Raw genomic sequence first — 15,953 nt, 5'->3', positions numbered from 1 at the left:
GAGGAGGCAACACCTACATGCCAGCTCTAACAGATGTGGCAGAGTTACTAGCAGAAGGACTGGTATGTGCAGGGCACAGCGGAGGCGAACAAAGTGAGGCAGGAACCTTGGCAGCTCAGTGTGGCCGCAGCAGGGAAGGCTTCCTGGACGAGGTGCTCTTTTGAGCAGCATCTTAAAGACGCAGAGAGAGACGGGAAGAGAGGGTGGGAAAGCAAAACTGAGATGTGGGACCTGAAATAAAAAATAGGAAGAAATGAACCCAGGGAACATGGAGGCACATTTATATTCATGGACACTTATATTAAGAGGGTGGTGTTCTTTTTTCTTCTTTGAAATATGGTGTAATGACTAGGAGCTGATTGAAAAGGAAGGCAGTCAATAGAGCAGGCATGCTGAGAGGAAAGAATGGATTTTTGCAAATAATATAATTTTGAACTTGTCTTTTCCCTTCCCCGCCCCTCCTCCAAACCTAATTGATTACCACCCCATGATAAATGGCACTCAGTGCAGAAGTGTGCTCAGCACCACCATAAAGTGGTACCCGAGGAACAGGACGGATTAGCCCTTCCTCCAGACAATGGCCGTTCCAGGGAGGGGACGAAACTCCCCCAGACGTGCCTCTCAACCCAGGGGTGGGTATGGGCACGCGAAGCGGTAACATAAATAGTCTCTTTGTGTTTGCGCAGCACTTTGCTGTCCTTACAGAGGCTTCTGTTCATTTCCTCATTTGCTTCTCCTCTCAACAATTCCTGGAGATGAAAGGTCAGCAGGGTATGTTTTATTGAACCCATTTGATAGCTGAGAAGACTGACACCTGGGGAAGGGCTCAGTTGATTTGCCCAAATTCTCAGTGGGAGGTTGGTAGCAAAGCCTGGGCTGGAACCTTAGAGCCAAGCCCCCAGCGGGAGTGGGTCGGGGTGGACCTCATGGTGGGAAGAGAATTTAACTCTAGTGGATGCAGTTACACACGGGCATGGGGCGCAGGCTGCTCCTCCCAGGAATGCGAGGGTCTACGGGAGAACAGGTTTGCGTTTCCCAAATGGCAAAGGCTACGGGATGATTCACAGAGCCGAGAGCCATCGCTTTATCCCCAAAGTGAATTATGATGGCCCACACAAATGTCCACTTTCAGGAGAAAGGCAGGCGATATCTCAGCGTTAATTTCATAAACCCGATCGCCCGACCATTACCTCACGGTGTCTGTCTCAACCATGGAGTCTAAGACATCAGTGCCTGCCTCCCGCGGTGGCCAAGGATCAGACACTCGGGGGCGAGCTGTGACACGCGGCTGGGTCGGTCGGATGCCAAGCCTGTTACCTTTCCCGATACAAGATTAAATCAGAGACACGTCTAGTGGCCGTCAGTCCTCTTTGCTAAGGCGAAGACAAAAATAAACTGGGAAGGCCGCTGGCTTGACTCGGAGTCAGTGGAGTCAGGGGAGTTTATGGCAGACGCCTCTGTTTGACCAGGATGGTGGACTTGTAGAATTGGGGGTTGGGGGGGTCATCCTACTGCCCAGGACTGGGGTTGACAGTGCGAGAATGCACCCAGGTGTGGTAGGTAAACCTGAAGCTCTGCCCATGTCCAGGTTCTTTATCCTCCCCCACCCCAAGCCACATATGCCGGCTCGGTGTCTCTTCACGTGAGGAGGGTCATCTCAGGTGCACGGGACCCACCCCCAGGAGAGCCTTGTTCTAGCACAGACATGTCCGGAGAGCAGGCTCGAGCCCCCGGGAATGAGGCACTCACGGTGGGGTGTTGGACACTGTCGCAGAAGAGCTGGGGGACATTAGTGAGCCGGGGGTCTTGGTTGGTGACTCTTTGCTCAGAGCACCAGGCAGCTCTGCTTTATACGCTCATCCCAGAGCCCGGCTTGGAACTCAGGGTTATTCTTGTCCAAGAAGTGGCCGGTGCCTGCAGCTGGCCATCTGCCTTCGACTGGACGCAGCTCTGGGGCCATGGAACCTATCCCAGGACGGGCATGTGAGGGGGCTGCTCGTTTTGACCTTGGTCAGAGGTTGTAACAGGGATGGGATGCAGATGAGAATGGAGATGGGGTTGGGGTTGGGTTTGGGGAAGGGATGGAGACAGAAATAAGGATTGAGTTGGGGGTGAGGATAGAGCTGGAGGTAGAGATAGGGATGGGGAAGGGAATGGCAGTGGAGATAGGCCTGGAAAGGGGGAGGGGATGGAGGTGAGGATGGAGGTGGAGCAGGAAATAGAAATGAGATGGGATGGAGGTGAGGATGGAGATGAGGATGAAGGTGGAGAAGGAAATAGAGAGGAGATGGGATGGAGGTAAGGATGGAGGTGGAGAAGGAAATAGAAGATGAGATGGAGGTGAGGATAGAGGTGAGGATGTCAGTGAGGATGGAGGTGGAGAAGGAAATAGAGGAGATGGGATGGAGGTGAGGATGAAGGTGAGGATGAAGGTGGGGATGGGATATAATTGGGAAGACTAAGAGTGAAGGAAGGCTGCAGGCGACAGTCCTACAAAGCAGTGGGTTGTGGGGGAAAGAGTGCTGTTCGTAATCAAAGGAAGGGGAAGAAAGGAGGGAGGGGAGAGGCTGATAGTGACATGGGGGAGCATCCATAAGCAGTCGGGGGCCCAGGTGTCAGCAGCCCCCTGACTGCCGGCCCTCAGAGCCCTGCCAGGCGAGATGCAGAGCGACATGTTTCTAGGACACAGTGCCTGAGGACTACATTGACGGGCAGAGTGTGGGGAGCCCGGGCTGTCCATGCTGATATTAGCAGCCCTGCTGTGTCATCGTCCATACAACAGAAATCTGTTATTGTCTTATGAGCTTGATTAACTGTACATATTGCTAACACCTGCTCAGAAATATAACGAGGGACGGGAACACGGCTCCCAATCAGGGTCTGTGTGGGTGGCGTGCGTGACTTGGGTGCAGATCTCCAGAATGGGGATGTGTGTGCACGCAGATGTGTGTGTGTGTGTGTGTGTGTGTGTGTGCGTGTGTGTCTTGGGGGAGGGGGGCGCACCAGTGCTGCGCAAAGAACCCTGGCCTGCATTGGTAACACCAGGGGGCCAGTCCAGGCTTTGCCATCGACTTACAGTGTGACCACAGGCGGATCTCTCCCTCTCTCTGACCTCAGTTTGCTGACCTGTAAATGGAAGGTCTGACCCAGTGCTGTGCACTAGAAATACAGTGCCAGCCACATCTGTGATTGTAAGCTTTCCAATAACTGCACTGAGAAAAGCTGTAAAGGTGAAATTATTTTTAGTAATCTGTTTACTAAGTTCAACATAGCCCAGATGTTATTTCAACAGGTACCCAATATAAAATATTCATAACGTATTTAACATTCTTTTTAAAACTGTCTTCAAAATTCCGTGCGTGTTTTGCCCTTACAGCCCATATGAACTTGAAAAAGCCACACCTCAGTGCTCAGGAGCCACACGGGGTGGGTGATGACTGTATTGAACAGGGCCAGGCCGGGGCATTCTCCGGTCTCCTCATTGAACTGTGGGTGCCCCAAAGTGGGAGACCAGGTTTGTTCTCCCAGCCGGTAGCAAGGAGACCCCAAGAAAGCATGTTCATAAATAATATTGCGAATAAACGTAGCTGCCATGGGTTGAGTGCACTGTGAAAACGCTTTCAGGCACTGCTTCATTGAATCCTCGCAGGTGCCCTATAATTTCATTCTGCGGGTAAGGAAGTCGAGGTTCAGAGAGGTTAGGTAACATGCCCAGGGTCACGCAGCTGGGGAGTGGTACCCTGGTCTTTGAACCCTGGGTAGTGAGTTTAGAGCTCACACTGTTAACCGTTGCCCCAGACGACCTCCCTGTATTACAAATAATATGAGTTAACATTGCTGACCTGCCTGGCGGGCTTCCTGTGTGCCAGGCATCTTGTCGGCATCATCTCAGGTACTCCTCAAAGCCATCCTACAAGGAAGGTTCTAGGCACCTGCTTCCTGTTTGCTCCATGAAAGCGAGGAAGAACGAATGAGTGATTTTGAAGGTACCCGCTGCCTAGCTCTGGGCCTCTGGGAATCGTGGGGGGTGTACTTACACCTCACATATGCCATCAGGAGCGGTGCCAGAGCTCTATGCCAGACTACTTGGCATGGTCCCTTCATCTCTGGGGCAAACGAGTTAAGCAGAGCCACCCTCAGGAGCAGTTCTCAAGGGAGCCGGCTTTAAGGCGTCCACGGAGCGGAGATGTGCCCGGTGAATGCATGTTCCCGGCGGCGAACAGGCATACTTGGGGCTCGGGTGCCAGTGGGTCTGAGCTCTATCCTTCTTCCCGAAGGTCTGGTAGCACAGCTTCGTGTCCGAGTTTAGGCTCTGGAGCTGGGGCCCTCGGGTTCAAATCCTGACTCCCTGAACCCAGGCAGGTTGCTTCAGCTCTTTTGTTTTCTCATCTGTAAATGGGAATACATAACCTCACCTCCTAGACCAGTGGTTCTCAACCTTCTGGCCCTTTAAATACCGTTCCTCATGTTGTGGTGACCCCCAACCATAAAATTATTTTCGTTGCTACTTCATAACTGTAATGTTGCTACTGTTATGAATCGTAATGTAAATATCTGATATGCAGGATGGTCTTAGGCAACCCCTGTGAAAGGGTCGTTCGACCGCCAAAGGGGTCGCGACCCACAGGTTGAGAACCGCTGTGACCTAGACTTAATGGTGAGGATTAAATGAATGAACACAGGCAAGGGCTCGGAAGGGCTTCCTGGCTCATAAGCCTGAGTCGCTCGCTGCCGGCGCTCGCTGTCGGATCCAGGTTTTCAGGGTAGTTCTAGAAACATTAGATTGTGGAATCTGCGACTCCTGGGTAATTGGAGTGTTCGGATGCGTTCTTCCCCCTCGGAGTTCCTACCCCACTTACCATCTGTTTCATCCCATCTTACACTTAATTACAATTCTCCGCCTATTGTTCTCCCATTGTCTCCCGTTTCTCTGCTTCCCCCGCTGACAGCACGCGGTGGCTGCCCGAATGAATGAATGGCTCCTACCTGGCTCCCTTTCCCTAGACCTTAAAATAGAGTTGCCAGGCGGCTGTCGCCCCCGCCTGCCGGCGAGCTCCTCCTCGCGGTGTCTGCTTCATCGCTGGGCGCCTACCGCGAGCACCTGGCACCACGCCCCGCACCTAGTAGGTGTCGGGAAATGTTTGTCGAATTTAATTAAACTTCACTGGGGTGGAAACCCCCAGCCGGAAGGAAAGGCCTCTTCATTTCCTCGGCTCCCCCCGCAGCTCAGGACCGAGGCCAGATAAGCCGGAACCGACAGGCTTTCCCAAGCGAAGTTCTCAGAGGATGGCCTTGGGGCTGATTACAAGGGGTTGGGGAGGTAATAGGAGGAATCCCAGGATAGGGGATTCCTGCCAGGTGCTACGTAAGCCCTAGTTTATCGATTAGCTGGTTCTTCAGATATGGCTGCCAAGGGTGAGTCCCATTTCATTAACTGGGGAACTGAGGCACACAGTTGTTTTTTGTCTTGTTTTTAATACATTTTTTATTGATTTCAGAGAGGAAGGGAGAGGGAGAGGGAGATAGAAACATCAATGATGAGAGAGAATCATTGATCGGCTGCCTCCTGCATGCCCCACACTGGGGACCGAGCCCACAATGAGGGCATATGCCCTGCCCAGGAATTGAACTGTAACCTCCAGGTTCATAGGTCCAAGCTCAACCATTGAGCCACGCCGGGAGGGCCTGAGCTCACTTGCCCTAGGACATGCAGGCGATGCTGACTTGGCTGGGACTTGGGCCCAGGTGTACCTCATGGCTCCATAAGCCCTCGTCCCCATCCCCACGGGGCCTGGTGCCCTGGCTTTGGCAAAGCAGCCAGTGGCAGCTGGTGAGGAGAGCTGGTGGCAGGCAGGACGAAGCACAACCAGCCAGCGCGCCCAGAACAAAGCCTCCTGGCGCCCAGGGCCTGTCAGTGTCGGCCACTTCTTCCTACTGCCCGCCATGGGCGAAGCTATCTCTCTGGCCTAAGTTCTGCTTCCAGTCTCTTCACAATGCAGCTCAGACCATGTCACTGCTCTTGTTGAAAACCTTCAGTGGCTCCCCACTGCTCTCAGAACCAAGAAGAACAGCTCAGCCCAGGGGTGCACTCATAAACCCACTCTCCGGCGGCTGGGGCAGGGGGAGGAACACACCAGCAAAGAAGCCCTGATCTGTAGCTGTGGCTGATCTGCATGGTGTAGAGACGCCCTCTATGGCCTGTTTCGAGCCGCCGTGTAACAACCGGCTCACAAAATCCCTGAAAATGCCACAGCGGGCTCTCCTGCGGCTGTGGGAACCTGAGCCAAGGAGCGTGACCCACCATCAGCCGCCCCGGTCAGTGCCCAGCACATGCCCCCAGTTCCGGCACATTCCCCTGGTTCCTTGACCTGCCATCACCACGGCCTGCCTCCCATCCCTCCTGCTGCCCCCCTCCCCCACCAACCGGCCACAGGCTTTTGCACACGCTGTTCCCACCACCTGTCATGCTTGTCCCGCACACGTTGCTTCCTCAGGTCACAGCGCAGCGTCACTTCCCCGGGCTTGGGCAGTGCCCCTTTGCTCTGTTCGCCTCCCGGCACCTGGTGCACTTACATGAACGATGTGACCCCTTGGCTCAGGCTCTTATCCACCAGGCTGTGAGCGTTGTGGGGTGGGGCCTCTCTGGACCCCAGCAGGGACAACATTCTCACTGTGGTTGATGACAGTGGCAGCCTCTGGTGGGGCAACATGTGCCCCCAGCACGCAGCATGGGGCCTGGCCCCTCTTAGGTAGGCGATGGATTCTTCCCGGAACCTTCCAGCTAAGCCTTTTTCCTTTTGTGCTTCCCTTCTGGTAGCTCCTCCTACCTCCATCGAAGTGGTGGCTGCGGACGCGCCAGCCCCCTTCAACCGCTACCAGGCCCAGAACTTCACGCTGGTCTGCATCGTGTCCGGAGGGAAACCAGCGCCCATGGTGAGTGCCCCTGGGACCACCCTCCCCTGGCTTGGTCAGCTGCATAGTGACGGGGAGAGGGCGAGGCCTGCAAAGTTAACTCTGCCGCATCTGCCTTGGTCTGACCCTGTCCACTCCGCCGACCGCCTCTCCTGCTTCCGGTCTCTCAGCACTGGGAACCCCACTTCTGCTGGACCCTGGGATCCTCGAACTACACAGTGGGAGCAGTTTTTAGGGGACCCCAGCATCGTGCTCAAACCGGCTTTTGGGCAGGATGCAGGCACATGAGGCCCAGAAAGGGGAAGGGACATCTCAGAGTCACCCCTCAGAGTGGGGCAGTAGGCAGGTGGTCATGTCAGAGCTGGGGTTCCAGCTCATGTCCTCCAGCTGCAGGTCCAGTGTGGAGGGAGGAAGGAGGAGAACGGAGGGAGGGAGGAGGGAGGAAGGACAGAAGCGGGAGGAAAGACAAAGGAGGGAGGGAGGAAGGAGGGAAGGTAAGAGAGGGAGTCCCTGTGTAGGCCAGCTTCCTCCTGCAGCCACTCTAACTGCGCTGAGGGCTCGGTCCAGCACCTGAGCTGTTGCCACGCCGATGCAGGGGCAGGGATGGAGGGGAGCCACCGCTGAGAGCTGGCTCGAGCCCAGCCTGGCACATGCGCTGAATGACCCTGAGCAAGAGGATCTCCCCTCCGCTGCTCATTTCTGCCAGGAGGTTTAGAGGCTGGACCATGTGCACAGTTTTCAGCTTTTTAAGTAGCAGTAGGACCGTTTGGTCTGAATGAAATGCACAGAAGCTCCGTGTATAAGACATTTAACAGTGAAGGGGGCCACGCGCCTGGACCGCTCCCTGAAGCGCCCTGGCCCTTAGGGTTCCACGCAGCCACACTGAGAACCTGCGGGCTGCGCAGCCCCAAGGCCCCTCCAGTGCGCACGTGGCCGAGGACTTTAGGGCTCAACCCTGAGAGTTTCTTGCGTCACTAGAATCAGTGAGGGGTGGTTAGGAAGGGTTAGAGTTCAAGGTGGAGGCTAGGCATTCCAGACCCTGCCTGTCTCACAGGCATCGTCCAGTGGGGTGACCGGGGGGCTCAGGCCAGCCTCACCCAGTTGCCCAGGACAGGGCAGTAAACAGGTGCAGAAAGATCCAAGACAGTGGGCAGGTACATGCAGGCCCGGGCGGGCAGTGGGCAGGTGCACACAGGCCCGGGTGGGGCAGTGGGCAGGTGCACGCAGGCACAGGTGGGGCAGTAAATCGGTGGGCAGAGATGAGCCTTTGGTGAGGCCCATTGCTCTCCACTCACACCTGTATCCCGAGGGGACAGCTAAATAGGCACCTTCAAAGCCAGCACTGGTGGGAGCAGGACATGGCCCCGTGTGTCCCCTGTGGAGCCCATAAAGAGGTCTGGCCTCCCTGAAATCAAGCAAGTTGGTCTTTTTCTCCAAAGGAAAACTCATTTTTCCAAAGAGCCAAAAGGAAGTTTCCTCCCGGCACTATGGCTGTGGGAACACCCCTCCCCCAGCCTGCCTGCTCCTGCCATTTAAGACACAGCACTAAAACATTCCAATATATATAGTAAAAAGCATATATATACATATTCCTCATCTTACGTTTGCCTGGAAGGTCAGAATTTGAAAGAATTCTTTGATATAAATAACAAATGTGCTTCTGAATGACTTTTCAAAAAAAAGAAAGAAAGAAAGAAAGAAAAAACCCAAATCAGCCTATTATGTGCATAGGAGATTCTTCGCTGGAGCTATAAACTCTGACAGATTCTCTGCGCTGCACATTCCACTTCCTCCCCCTCCTCCCCCTCCCCCTGCCTCTCCTCAGGCATCCTCCTCCTCCCCTCCCCTCCTCCCTCCCTCCCCCCTCCTCCTCTTCCCCCCCACCTGCACCAGCATCCTGAAAGCTGCTTCCGTCCCTCCGCACTCCCTGTCTCCCTCTATTTATTTATCTGATTTATTAAAAATACACCCAATCCCGCAGGCCCCTGGGCACCTGTACCGAAATAAAAAGACAGCAAATTAAATTAAATGCCGCCTCTCAAAACTTAAATTCCTCGCTAGCAGAGAAAGCAAGGAGATGGTCCCTTTCACCTCCTCCCCGCACCTAGCTCCCTCCCCCACATACACCTGCTCTGTCCTCCTCCAAAACCTGCAAAGGGACCACCCGCACAGAGATCCTTTCCTCATCCTTCCCACATCTCGTTTCCTCTCCGCACCCTCCACCTGCTCTCCCATCCACTTGCTCTCGCCAGGTGGGCACAGACCACCCCTTGGTGGCTGCCCGACTGTCCAGGGCCCTTCTGTCTACTCCCTGCTTCTAGGCATCCCACACCCCATGAAGTAGGGAAACTGTGGCTGGGAGGTGGTAAAGATGGGCACAGCCCCTGCCCCCTGGACCTGCCCATCCTCTTGAACCAGCCAACTCCGTCTTGGATGCTGGAGGGACATGAACCAGGAGGTCCACCGGGAAGGCTACCGGGAGGAGGAGGCTCCGGAAGGACCTGCCTCCTGTGGCCACACCCTCTGAGAGCCCAGTGGGAGGTCGAGGTCATCCGCACAAAACCTTTTCCTGTACCTTCCTTGTCATTTCAGGTTTATTTCAAAAGAGATGGGGAAGCGATCGACGCGGTGCCGCTGGCAGAGCTGCCGGCGGGCTCTGGCCCCCTCCAGGACAGCAGGCCCTTCCGCAGCCTCCTGCACCGAGACCTGGATGACACCAAGGTGCAGAGGTCACTGTCCCTGATGGACACTGAGAACCGGGGTGGGCGTCCCTACACGGAGCGCCCCTCCCTCGGCCTGACCCCAGACCCCAGCATCCTCCTCCAGCCGACCACCGAGAACATCCCCGAGACGGTGGTGAGCCGCGAGTTCCCCCGCTGGGTCCACAGCTCCGAGCCCGTCTACTTCCTGCGCCACAGCCACACCCCGGGCAGCGACGGCACCGTGGAGGTGCGAGCCCTGCTCACCTGGACACTCAACCCGCAGATCGACAGCGAAGCCCTCTTCAGCTGTGAGGTCAAGCACCCAGCGCTGTCGATGCCCATGCAGGCAGAGGTCACGCTGGGTAAGGTGTGGGGCGCCCTTCTGCAGGCCCCCTGCAGAGCTGGGGGTTGGGAAGCCTTGGAGTAGGGCCCTGGGCTGCTGGTCGTCATGGAGACAGGGAGGCGGTGGAGCAAACTGCACTCAGGGTCAGGCACGGAGGGCAGCGTCTGCGTTCGTTCGTAAGGAGCTTTGCTGAGCTGGATAGGAGAGCATGGGAGATCCCGGGGACGCCAGAGGAGTTCGCTGGGTAAGGTCAGGACACGAGAGGTCACGGGAGTTCGGTCCATCAGGATCGAGAATATGCATCAGTGTTAGAAAACATGGAAGGCTTTTGCCCTGGACGGACGGTGTGGCTTAGTTGGTTAAGCATCATCCCTTGCACCGACGTCGCCGGTTTGATTCCCAGTCAGGGCATGTGCCCAGGCTGCCACTTCAGTCCCCGGTCGGGGTTCGTGCAAGAGGCAACCGATCCACATTGATGTCTCTCTCTCTCCCTCTCTCTTCCTCTCTCTCTAAAATCAACAAAAACGTTTTTTAAAAAAACCATGGAAGGTTTTCAAGGTTGAAAATGGACCGTTCGAAGCAGAGGGAGGTTTGCTGGGTGAGTGGAGAGCACAGGGCCGGGACTTCCCAGGGAAAGTGGCTGAGTCGGGTCACAGGAAGGTCAGGGGAGGTTTTCCCATCAGCTGGGGACACAGGAGGTGACTGAGGTTTTCTGTGTGAAATGAAAGACCCATTGGCTCAGGGGCCAGAGGTTTCCTGCTGGAATGGAAGGCCTGTTACCTCAGGGGCAGTTACCAGGTAAGGGTCATGGACATGGCAGGCCGGAGGCAGGGGGAATCGGGGTCCCTTTCTTCGGGGGCCCGTGTACCCAGGCCCAAGCCTGGGGGGAGGAGATGGGCCTTTAGAAAACAGGGCCCTGCCGAAACCGGTTTGGCTCAGTGGATAGAGCGTCGGCCTGCGGACTGAAAGGTCCCAGGTTCGATTCCGGTCAAGGGCATGTACCTGGGTTGCGGGCACATCCCCAGTAGGAGATGTGCAGGAGGCAGCTGGTCGATGTTTCTCTCTCATCGATGTTTCTAACTCTCTTTCTCTCTGTCCCTTCCTCTCTGTAAAAAATCAATAAAATATATTTTAAAAAAAAAAAGAAAGAAAGAAAACAGGGCCCTGAGGAATCTGACCTGGAAGGGGGAAGGTGTCTGCCTTGACCTTCGGGGTTCAGGTCTCTCCTGGACATGGGCGCCCTTCCCCGCCCTCTGCTGGCCGCAGCCCGACAGTGCGGCCCCCACAGGACAAAGAGAGCGGACAGAGTAGCCCAGGGCTGCACTGCCCACCCCATGCAGCGCTTCCCACCTGCGGACCGACCTACAGAGTGTTAACAAAGAAGGCGGAAAGTGACTTGAGCCCCTTAAGCCTTCGTTTCCGTGGGACGATCTCGAAAGGTCGTGAAGTTCAATGAGATCTTGCACAAGGCGTGAGCACAGGGTCCGGCGCTTCTGTGCCCCTGACGGATCTCGGCCCTCAGACTCTGCCTCCTGATTTTCCCAACATCCAGGGTGGGGCGTGGACACTGGTCATTATCATTGTTCCCATTTGCACTGGGGGAATGCCAGGTGGTGTGACTGGGCCAAGGCACACAGAATAGAGCAGAACTTGCTCTCCGCCTCCCGGGCCAGGACCCGCCTCGCTCCTGTGGGTGCGGCCTCAGAAACCAACCGCAGGCCTTATCTGCCCTTCCCCGCCTCAAAGCAGGCCCAGTTCTTCCCAATGAGGCTCCGGCCGCCCCCTGGGGCACCTCAGATGTCTTGCTTGTGATTTAATTAACAGTCCTTTGGTCTCCTTCTCAGAGAAGGAAGTTGGCAGGGCCTGGGAGACCACCCACGTTGCCCGCTGCTCTGATTTTGCTCAGAGCATCTGAGTGGGAAGGAGAGGGTAGGCGAGCAGGCAGGGGCAGAGCGGGGAGGTCCCAGGCCAGCCCAGGACCCGGGACAGAGCTTTCTCCTCCAACAACTCAGTGAGGTGTTCACAGAGAGTGGCCCCGGCCTGCCACTCTGGTCAGAACACTATGGCCCAGGAAGCTACCGAATCTGTCCCCAGCTCCCACCCTCCTCACCCCCTGACCCTCTGCCTCAGTGCCACCCCCTGGCTGTTCCCTCCACCTGGAACCTTCCCATCCCAACGGAAATGTCACCTCCTTGGAAGAGACACTGACCACTACCCCCCCTTAGCGGGATTCTCTGCATAACGCCACATGCCCTGGTCGTTTCTTGTCTGTGTACTTGTTTGCAACTAAATCATAAGCTCAAGTCAGCAGGCACTTGGTTTGATCACCTCTGTGCCTAGCCCTGCCCCAAGCCTGGCACAGGGCTGGCTCGATAATCAATGTTGAAAGAATGAATGAGTGAGTGAGCGAGTGAATGAATGACTCTGGGGCAGAGTCCTGTCCTGAAAGTGAGGAAAGGTGGAAAGCTGGCTGTGTGACCCCTTTCTTACCCATGGGCCTCGGTTTCCCCATCTGAAACCTGGGGGGACAGATCCCAGTGGCTTGTCCATCCTGATGTTGTCTGTCCACAGGACAGCGGTGACCTGGAGTACCTGTCTCCCACGCTCAGAGGTGCAAGGGGGCTTTGGAGAAGTGACACAAGGGCGTAAGAAAGAGGGGCTGGGAGGGCAGAGATCCAGGATCCCCCACACCTTGTCCACTGGGGCAGCGACTGTGTTCTGTGCACCGTTGAATCCCCAGCTCCCAACCAGGGTCAGACTCGTCGCAGGGGCTTGGGGAATGTGTGCGAATGAACGCAGGCAGGCTCAAATGGATGAATGAATGAATGAATGAATGATGAGCATCCTGGAACTGGACTAGAACTGGACTGGCTCTTTCTCCTCCATTTTCCTGCCCCTGCTTTCCTTGCCTAGTCTCCCCCACACCACACACACACACACACACACACACACACACCTCTGACCTGGTCTTCCTCTCCCTACAGTTGCCCCTAAAGGACCCAAAATTGTGATGACGCCCAGCAGAGCCCGGGTCGGGGACACAGTGAGGATTCTGGTCCATGGATTCCAGGTCGGCCTCTCTCGGAACCCCTGGGAGGGTGTGGGAGGTGGGAGGGGCCCCAGCCAGGCACTGGGCTCTGAGACCCTCCCCGCCACCTCCAGCCTAGCCGGTGGGCCTTCATCTGCTAATCCGTCTGCTAATTCGATGAGAAAGGACAAGAGGTTCCTGCGTTTTTGCTTTCCCATCTAGAACCTGGGGTAGACATGCCTCATGGACTTGACCTTCTCTCCAGCCCTAAGTCCTTTTCTGCCTGGTGTGGCAGGAAGCCCCCCCGCAACCCACCCGATAAGCATGTGTCCCCCGGCCAGGCCTGGCCGGGCCGTGGCTCTGAGCCCTCGCTGCTCTGGCAGAATGGCTCCTCCTGTGACCAGACTTTCCCCTGGTCTGGCCAACAGAACGAGGTCTTCCCAGAGCCCCTGTTCACATGGACGCGGGTCGGGAGCCGCCTCCTGGACGGCAGCACCGAGTTCGACGGGAGGGAGCTGGTGCTGGAGCGGGTTCCCGCCGAGCTCAACGGCTCCATGTACCGCTGCACAGCCCAGAACCCGCTGGGCTCCACCGACACGCACATCCGGCTCATCGTGTTCGGTAGGCTGCGCCCAGCTGGGGAGCGGGAGGCCCACCCAGGGCTCGGGCTGACACTGTCCGAGGAGGGGGGGACAGAAAGGGCCTGAGAGGGTGCCCCACAGGGAGGCACTGGGGTTACAACCAGAGATTTGTGGGTTCAAACCCCAGGTCCACCACTTAGCAGCTGGGCAACCTTGGGCACATGGCATAACCTCCCTCAGTTTCTCCACCTGTACAATGGGGCTGCCACCTCCAGCCCACAGGGGTGTGCCCGCGCCAAGACAGCACGTGAAACCACACGGCAGGTGTGGGACAGAGGGGCGCTCCTTTACTGCGCCCCGAAGCCATCCACTCTCTGGTTCTCTTTCTGTTCCTTCCCACAGAAAACCCAAATATTCCAAGAGGAACGGAGGACTCCAATGGTAAGTCTCCACTCAGAGCTCCTTGCTGGGAAGTGTGATTTTCAAGGCTGGAAGCTCTGGTCCCCAAACCTCCCATTGCCTACCCCTGTCCCGCCCCCCCCTCAAGCCTTGGCAGGAGACTGGCCTCTAGTTCACAGAGTCTGGTCAGAGGCGGTCAGGAGTGGGCCCTGAGGCAATAAAGGGGACTCGGCACCCCAAAGTAGCAGCAGGGATTTCCAGCGACTTAGTGTGTCCCCAACACCATCCACAGTGAGCGACTCCAGTTTTTTTTTTTAAATCCTCACCTGAGGGTATTTTTCCCATTGATTCTCTAGAGCAGTGGTTCTCAACCTTCCTAATGCCGCGACCCTTTAATACAGTTCCTCATGTTGTGGTGACCCCCAACCATAAAATTATTTTCGTTGCTACTTCATAACTGTAATGTTGCTACTGTTATGAATCGTCATGTAAATATCTGATATGCAGGATGTATTTTCATTGTTACAAATTGAACATAATTAAAGCATAGTGATTAATCACAAAAACAATATGTCATTATATATGTGTTTTCCAATGGTCTTAGGCGACCCCTGTGAAAGGTTTGTTCGACCCCCAAAAGGGTCGCGACCCACAGGTTGAGAACCGCTGCTCTAGAGAGAGTGGGAGGGAGGGAGAAGAGGGGGAGACACATCGATTGTTTGCCTCCTGCTCACGCCCTGACCAGGGCCAGGGATCGAACCTGCAACGGAGGTACATGCCCTGGGCCGGGAATCGAACCAGTGACCCTTCGGTCCACTGGCTGACACTCTAACCACTGAGCAAACTGGCCAGGGCAGCGCCTCCAGTGTTTTTAGCTCAACTTCCTGATCCCAGGGACACATGTCCAGCCTTGACAATGGGGCTGTGCCTGGGGCCCGGGACCACTCCGGAGGGTAGTTGGGAGCACGGACAGCTGGCTCTGCTGGGGCCCTTCAGACTGCCCTCCCCAGGATTCCTCCAATCTGGGCACCACCCTAAGGGACCCAGGCACTGCTCCCAGGCCACCAGCCCTCCTGTCCCCACACTGGGCCCATCTCAGAATTCAGAATAGAGGCCCCCAGTCCTGGTCCCCACTGGAGGGTCCTGATGGCCACCAGGGAGCCTGCCCTCAGCCCAGCAGGCCCAGGGCAATGAAGGGGTCACCTCAGGTGGGACAGGTGGCCGAGCTGGGCTTGGATGCAGTGCCTCCTGAGGCTGCTGGCCCCTGTGAGGCTCTGCTATTCCCAGGCTCCATCAGAGAGCACCGCGGTGAGTCTGCGGGCTCTGACCTGCTCCCTGCGCCCGGCACAGGTTCCGCCTCTGGCCCTGCTGGTGTCCGGCTCATCCTGGTGCTCACCCTGACAGTGGTCCTGGAGCTGACGTGAAGGCTCGGCCCGGCTCCCGCCACTCCACCCGGCACGGACGCCTCTGCGATCGCTTTTCATTTCTTTTCTAAACTATTTCCAGTCTTGTTCTTAGTCTCTTTCTGTCTGTGTCTTGGCTTCTTCAGTCGGTTTGATTAAAACAAACAGAACGATTTTCCCCACCTGGGTCTGTGGCTGTGTGTTCTTTATTCGTTCTATCACTGCAATGGGTGCCTCCTGGCCTCCAGCATCGGGACAGGCACTGGGTGGAGGGAGGTGACGAAGGAGACGGAGCATGCTCCTCCCTGAATGAGGGGTGCAGATGCAGCTCCATCTCATGCATATCCTAACAGCCAGGAGTGGGGAGTAGCCAGAGACGTTCAGGAAATTAAAGGTTCCTCGGGGCCAGGTGTAATGGTCAGCTGTTGCCACAATAATGCTGCATATAAACCGACCCACATCTCAGTGGCCTGCGACAACAAGCATTTATGATTATGTTCCTATTCAGGATGAAGTGGTAAAGCTGATCCAGTCTGGGCTCGGTGTGCCCCTCTGCTTCAGGTGATGAGTAGAATATTCTCAATT

At 56.1% G+C, this 15,953-nt stretch overlaps 1 protein-coding gene across 1 annotated transcript in view; it reads left to right on the top strand.

The window, feature by feature from the left end:
• Positions 1-15,550, top strand: part of LOC102249031 (immunoglobulin superfamily member 21) — a 72,334-nt gene extending 56,784 nt beyond the window's left edge. Inside the window, exons 4-9 of the mRNA XM_005867871.2 lie at positions 6,818-6,933; positions 9,505-9,976; positions 12,942-13,027; positions 13,414-13,606; positions 13,969-14,007; positions 15,316-15,550. Of these exons, the coding sequence (XP_005867933.2) occupies positions 6,818-6,933; positions 9,505-9,976; positions 12,942-13,027; positions 13,414-13,606; positions 13,969-14,007; positions 15,316-15,389 (980 nt within the window). The 3' untranslated portion in view covers positions 15,390-15,550. The remainder of the gene's footprint in view (positions 1-6,817; positions 6,934-9,504; positions 9,977-12,941; positions 13,028-13,413; positions 13,607-13,968; positions 14,008-15,315) is intronic.
• The last annotated feature ends 403 nt before the right edge of the window (positions 15,551-15,953 follow it).

This window comes from Myotis brandtii, unplaced genomic scaffold (assembly GCF_000412655.1).
Source record: "Myotis brandtii unplaced genomic scaffold, ASM41265v1 scaffold2527, whole genome shotgun sequence".
NCBI lineage: Eukaryota > Metazoa > Chordata > Mammalia > Chiroptera > Vespertilionidae > Myotis > Myotis brandtii.
Note: the sequence above shows the minus strand (reverse complement) of the source record. Positions and strands in the feature narration are given on the sequence as shown.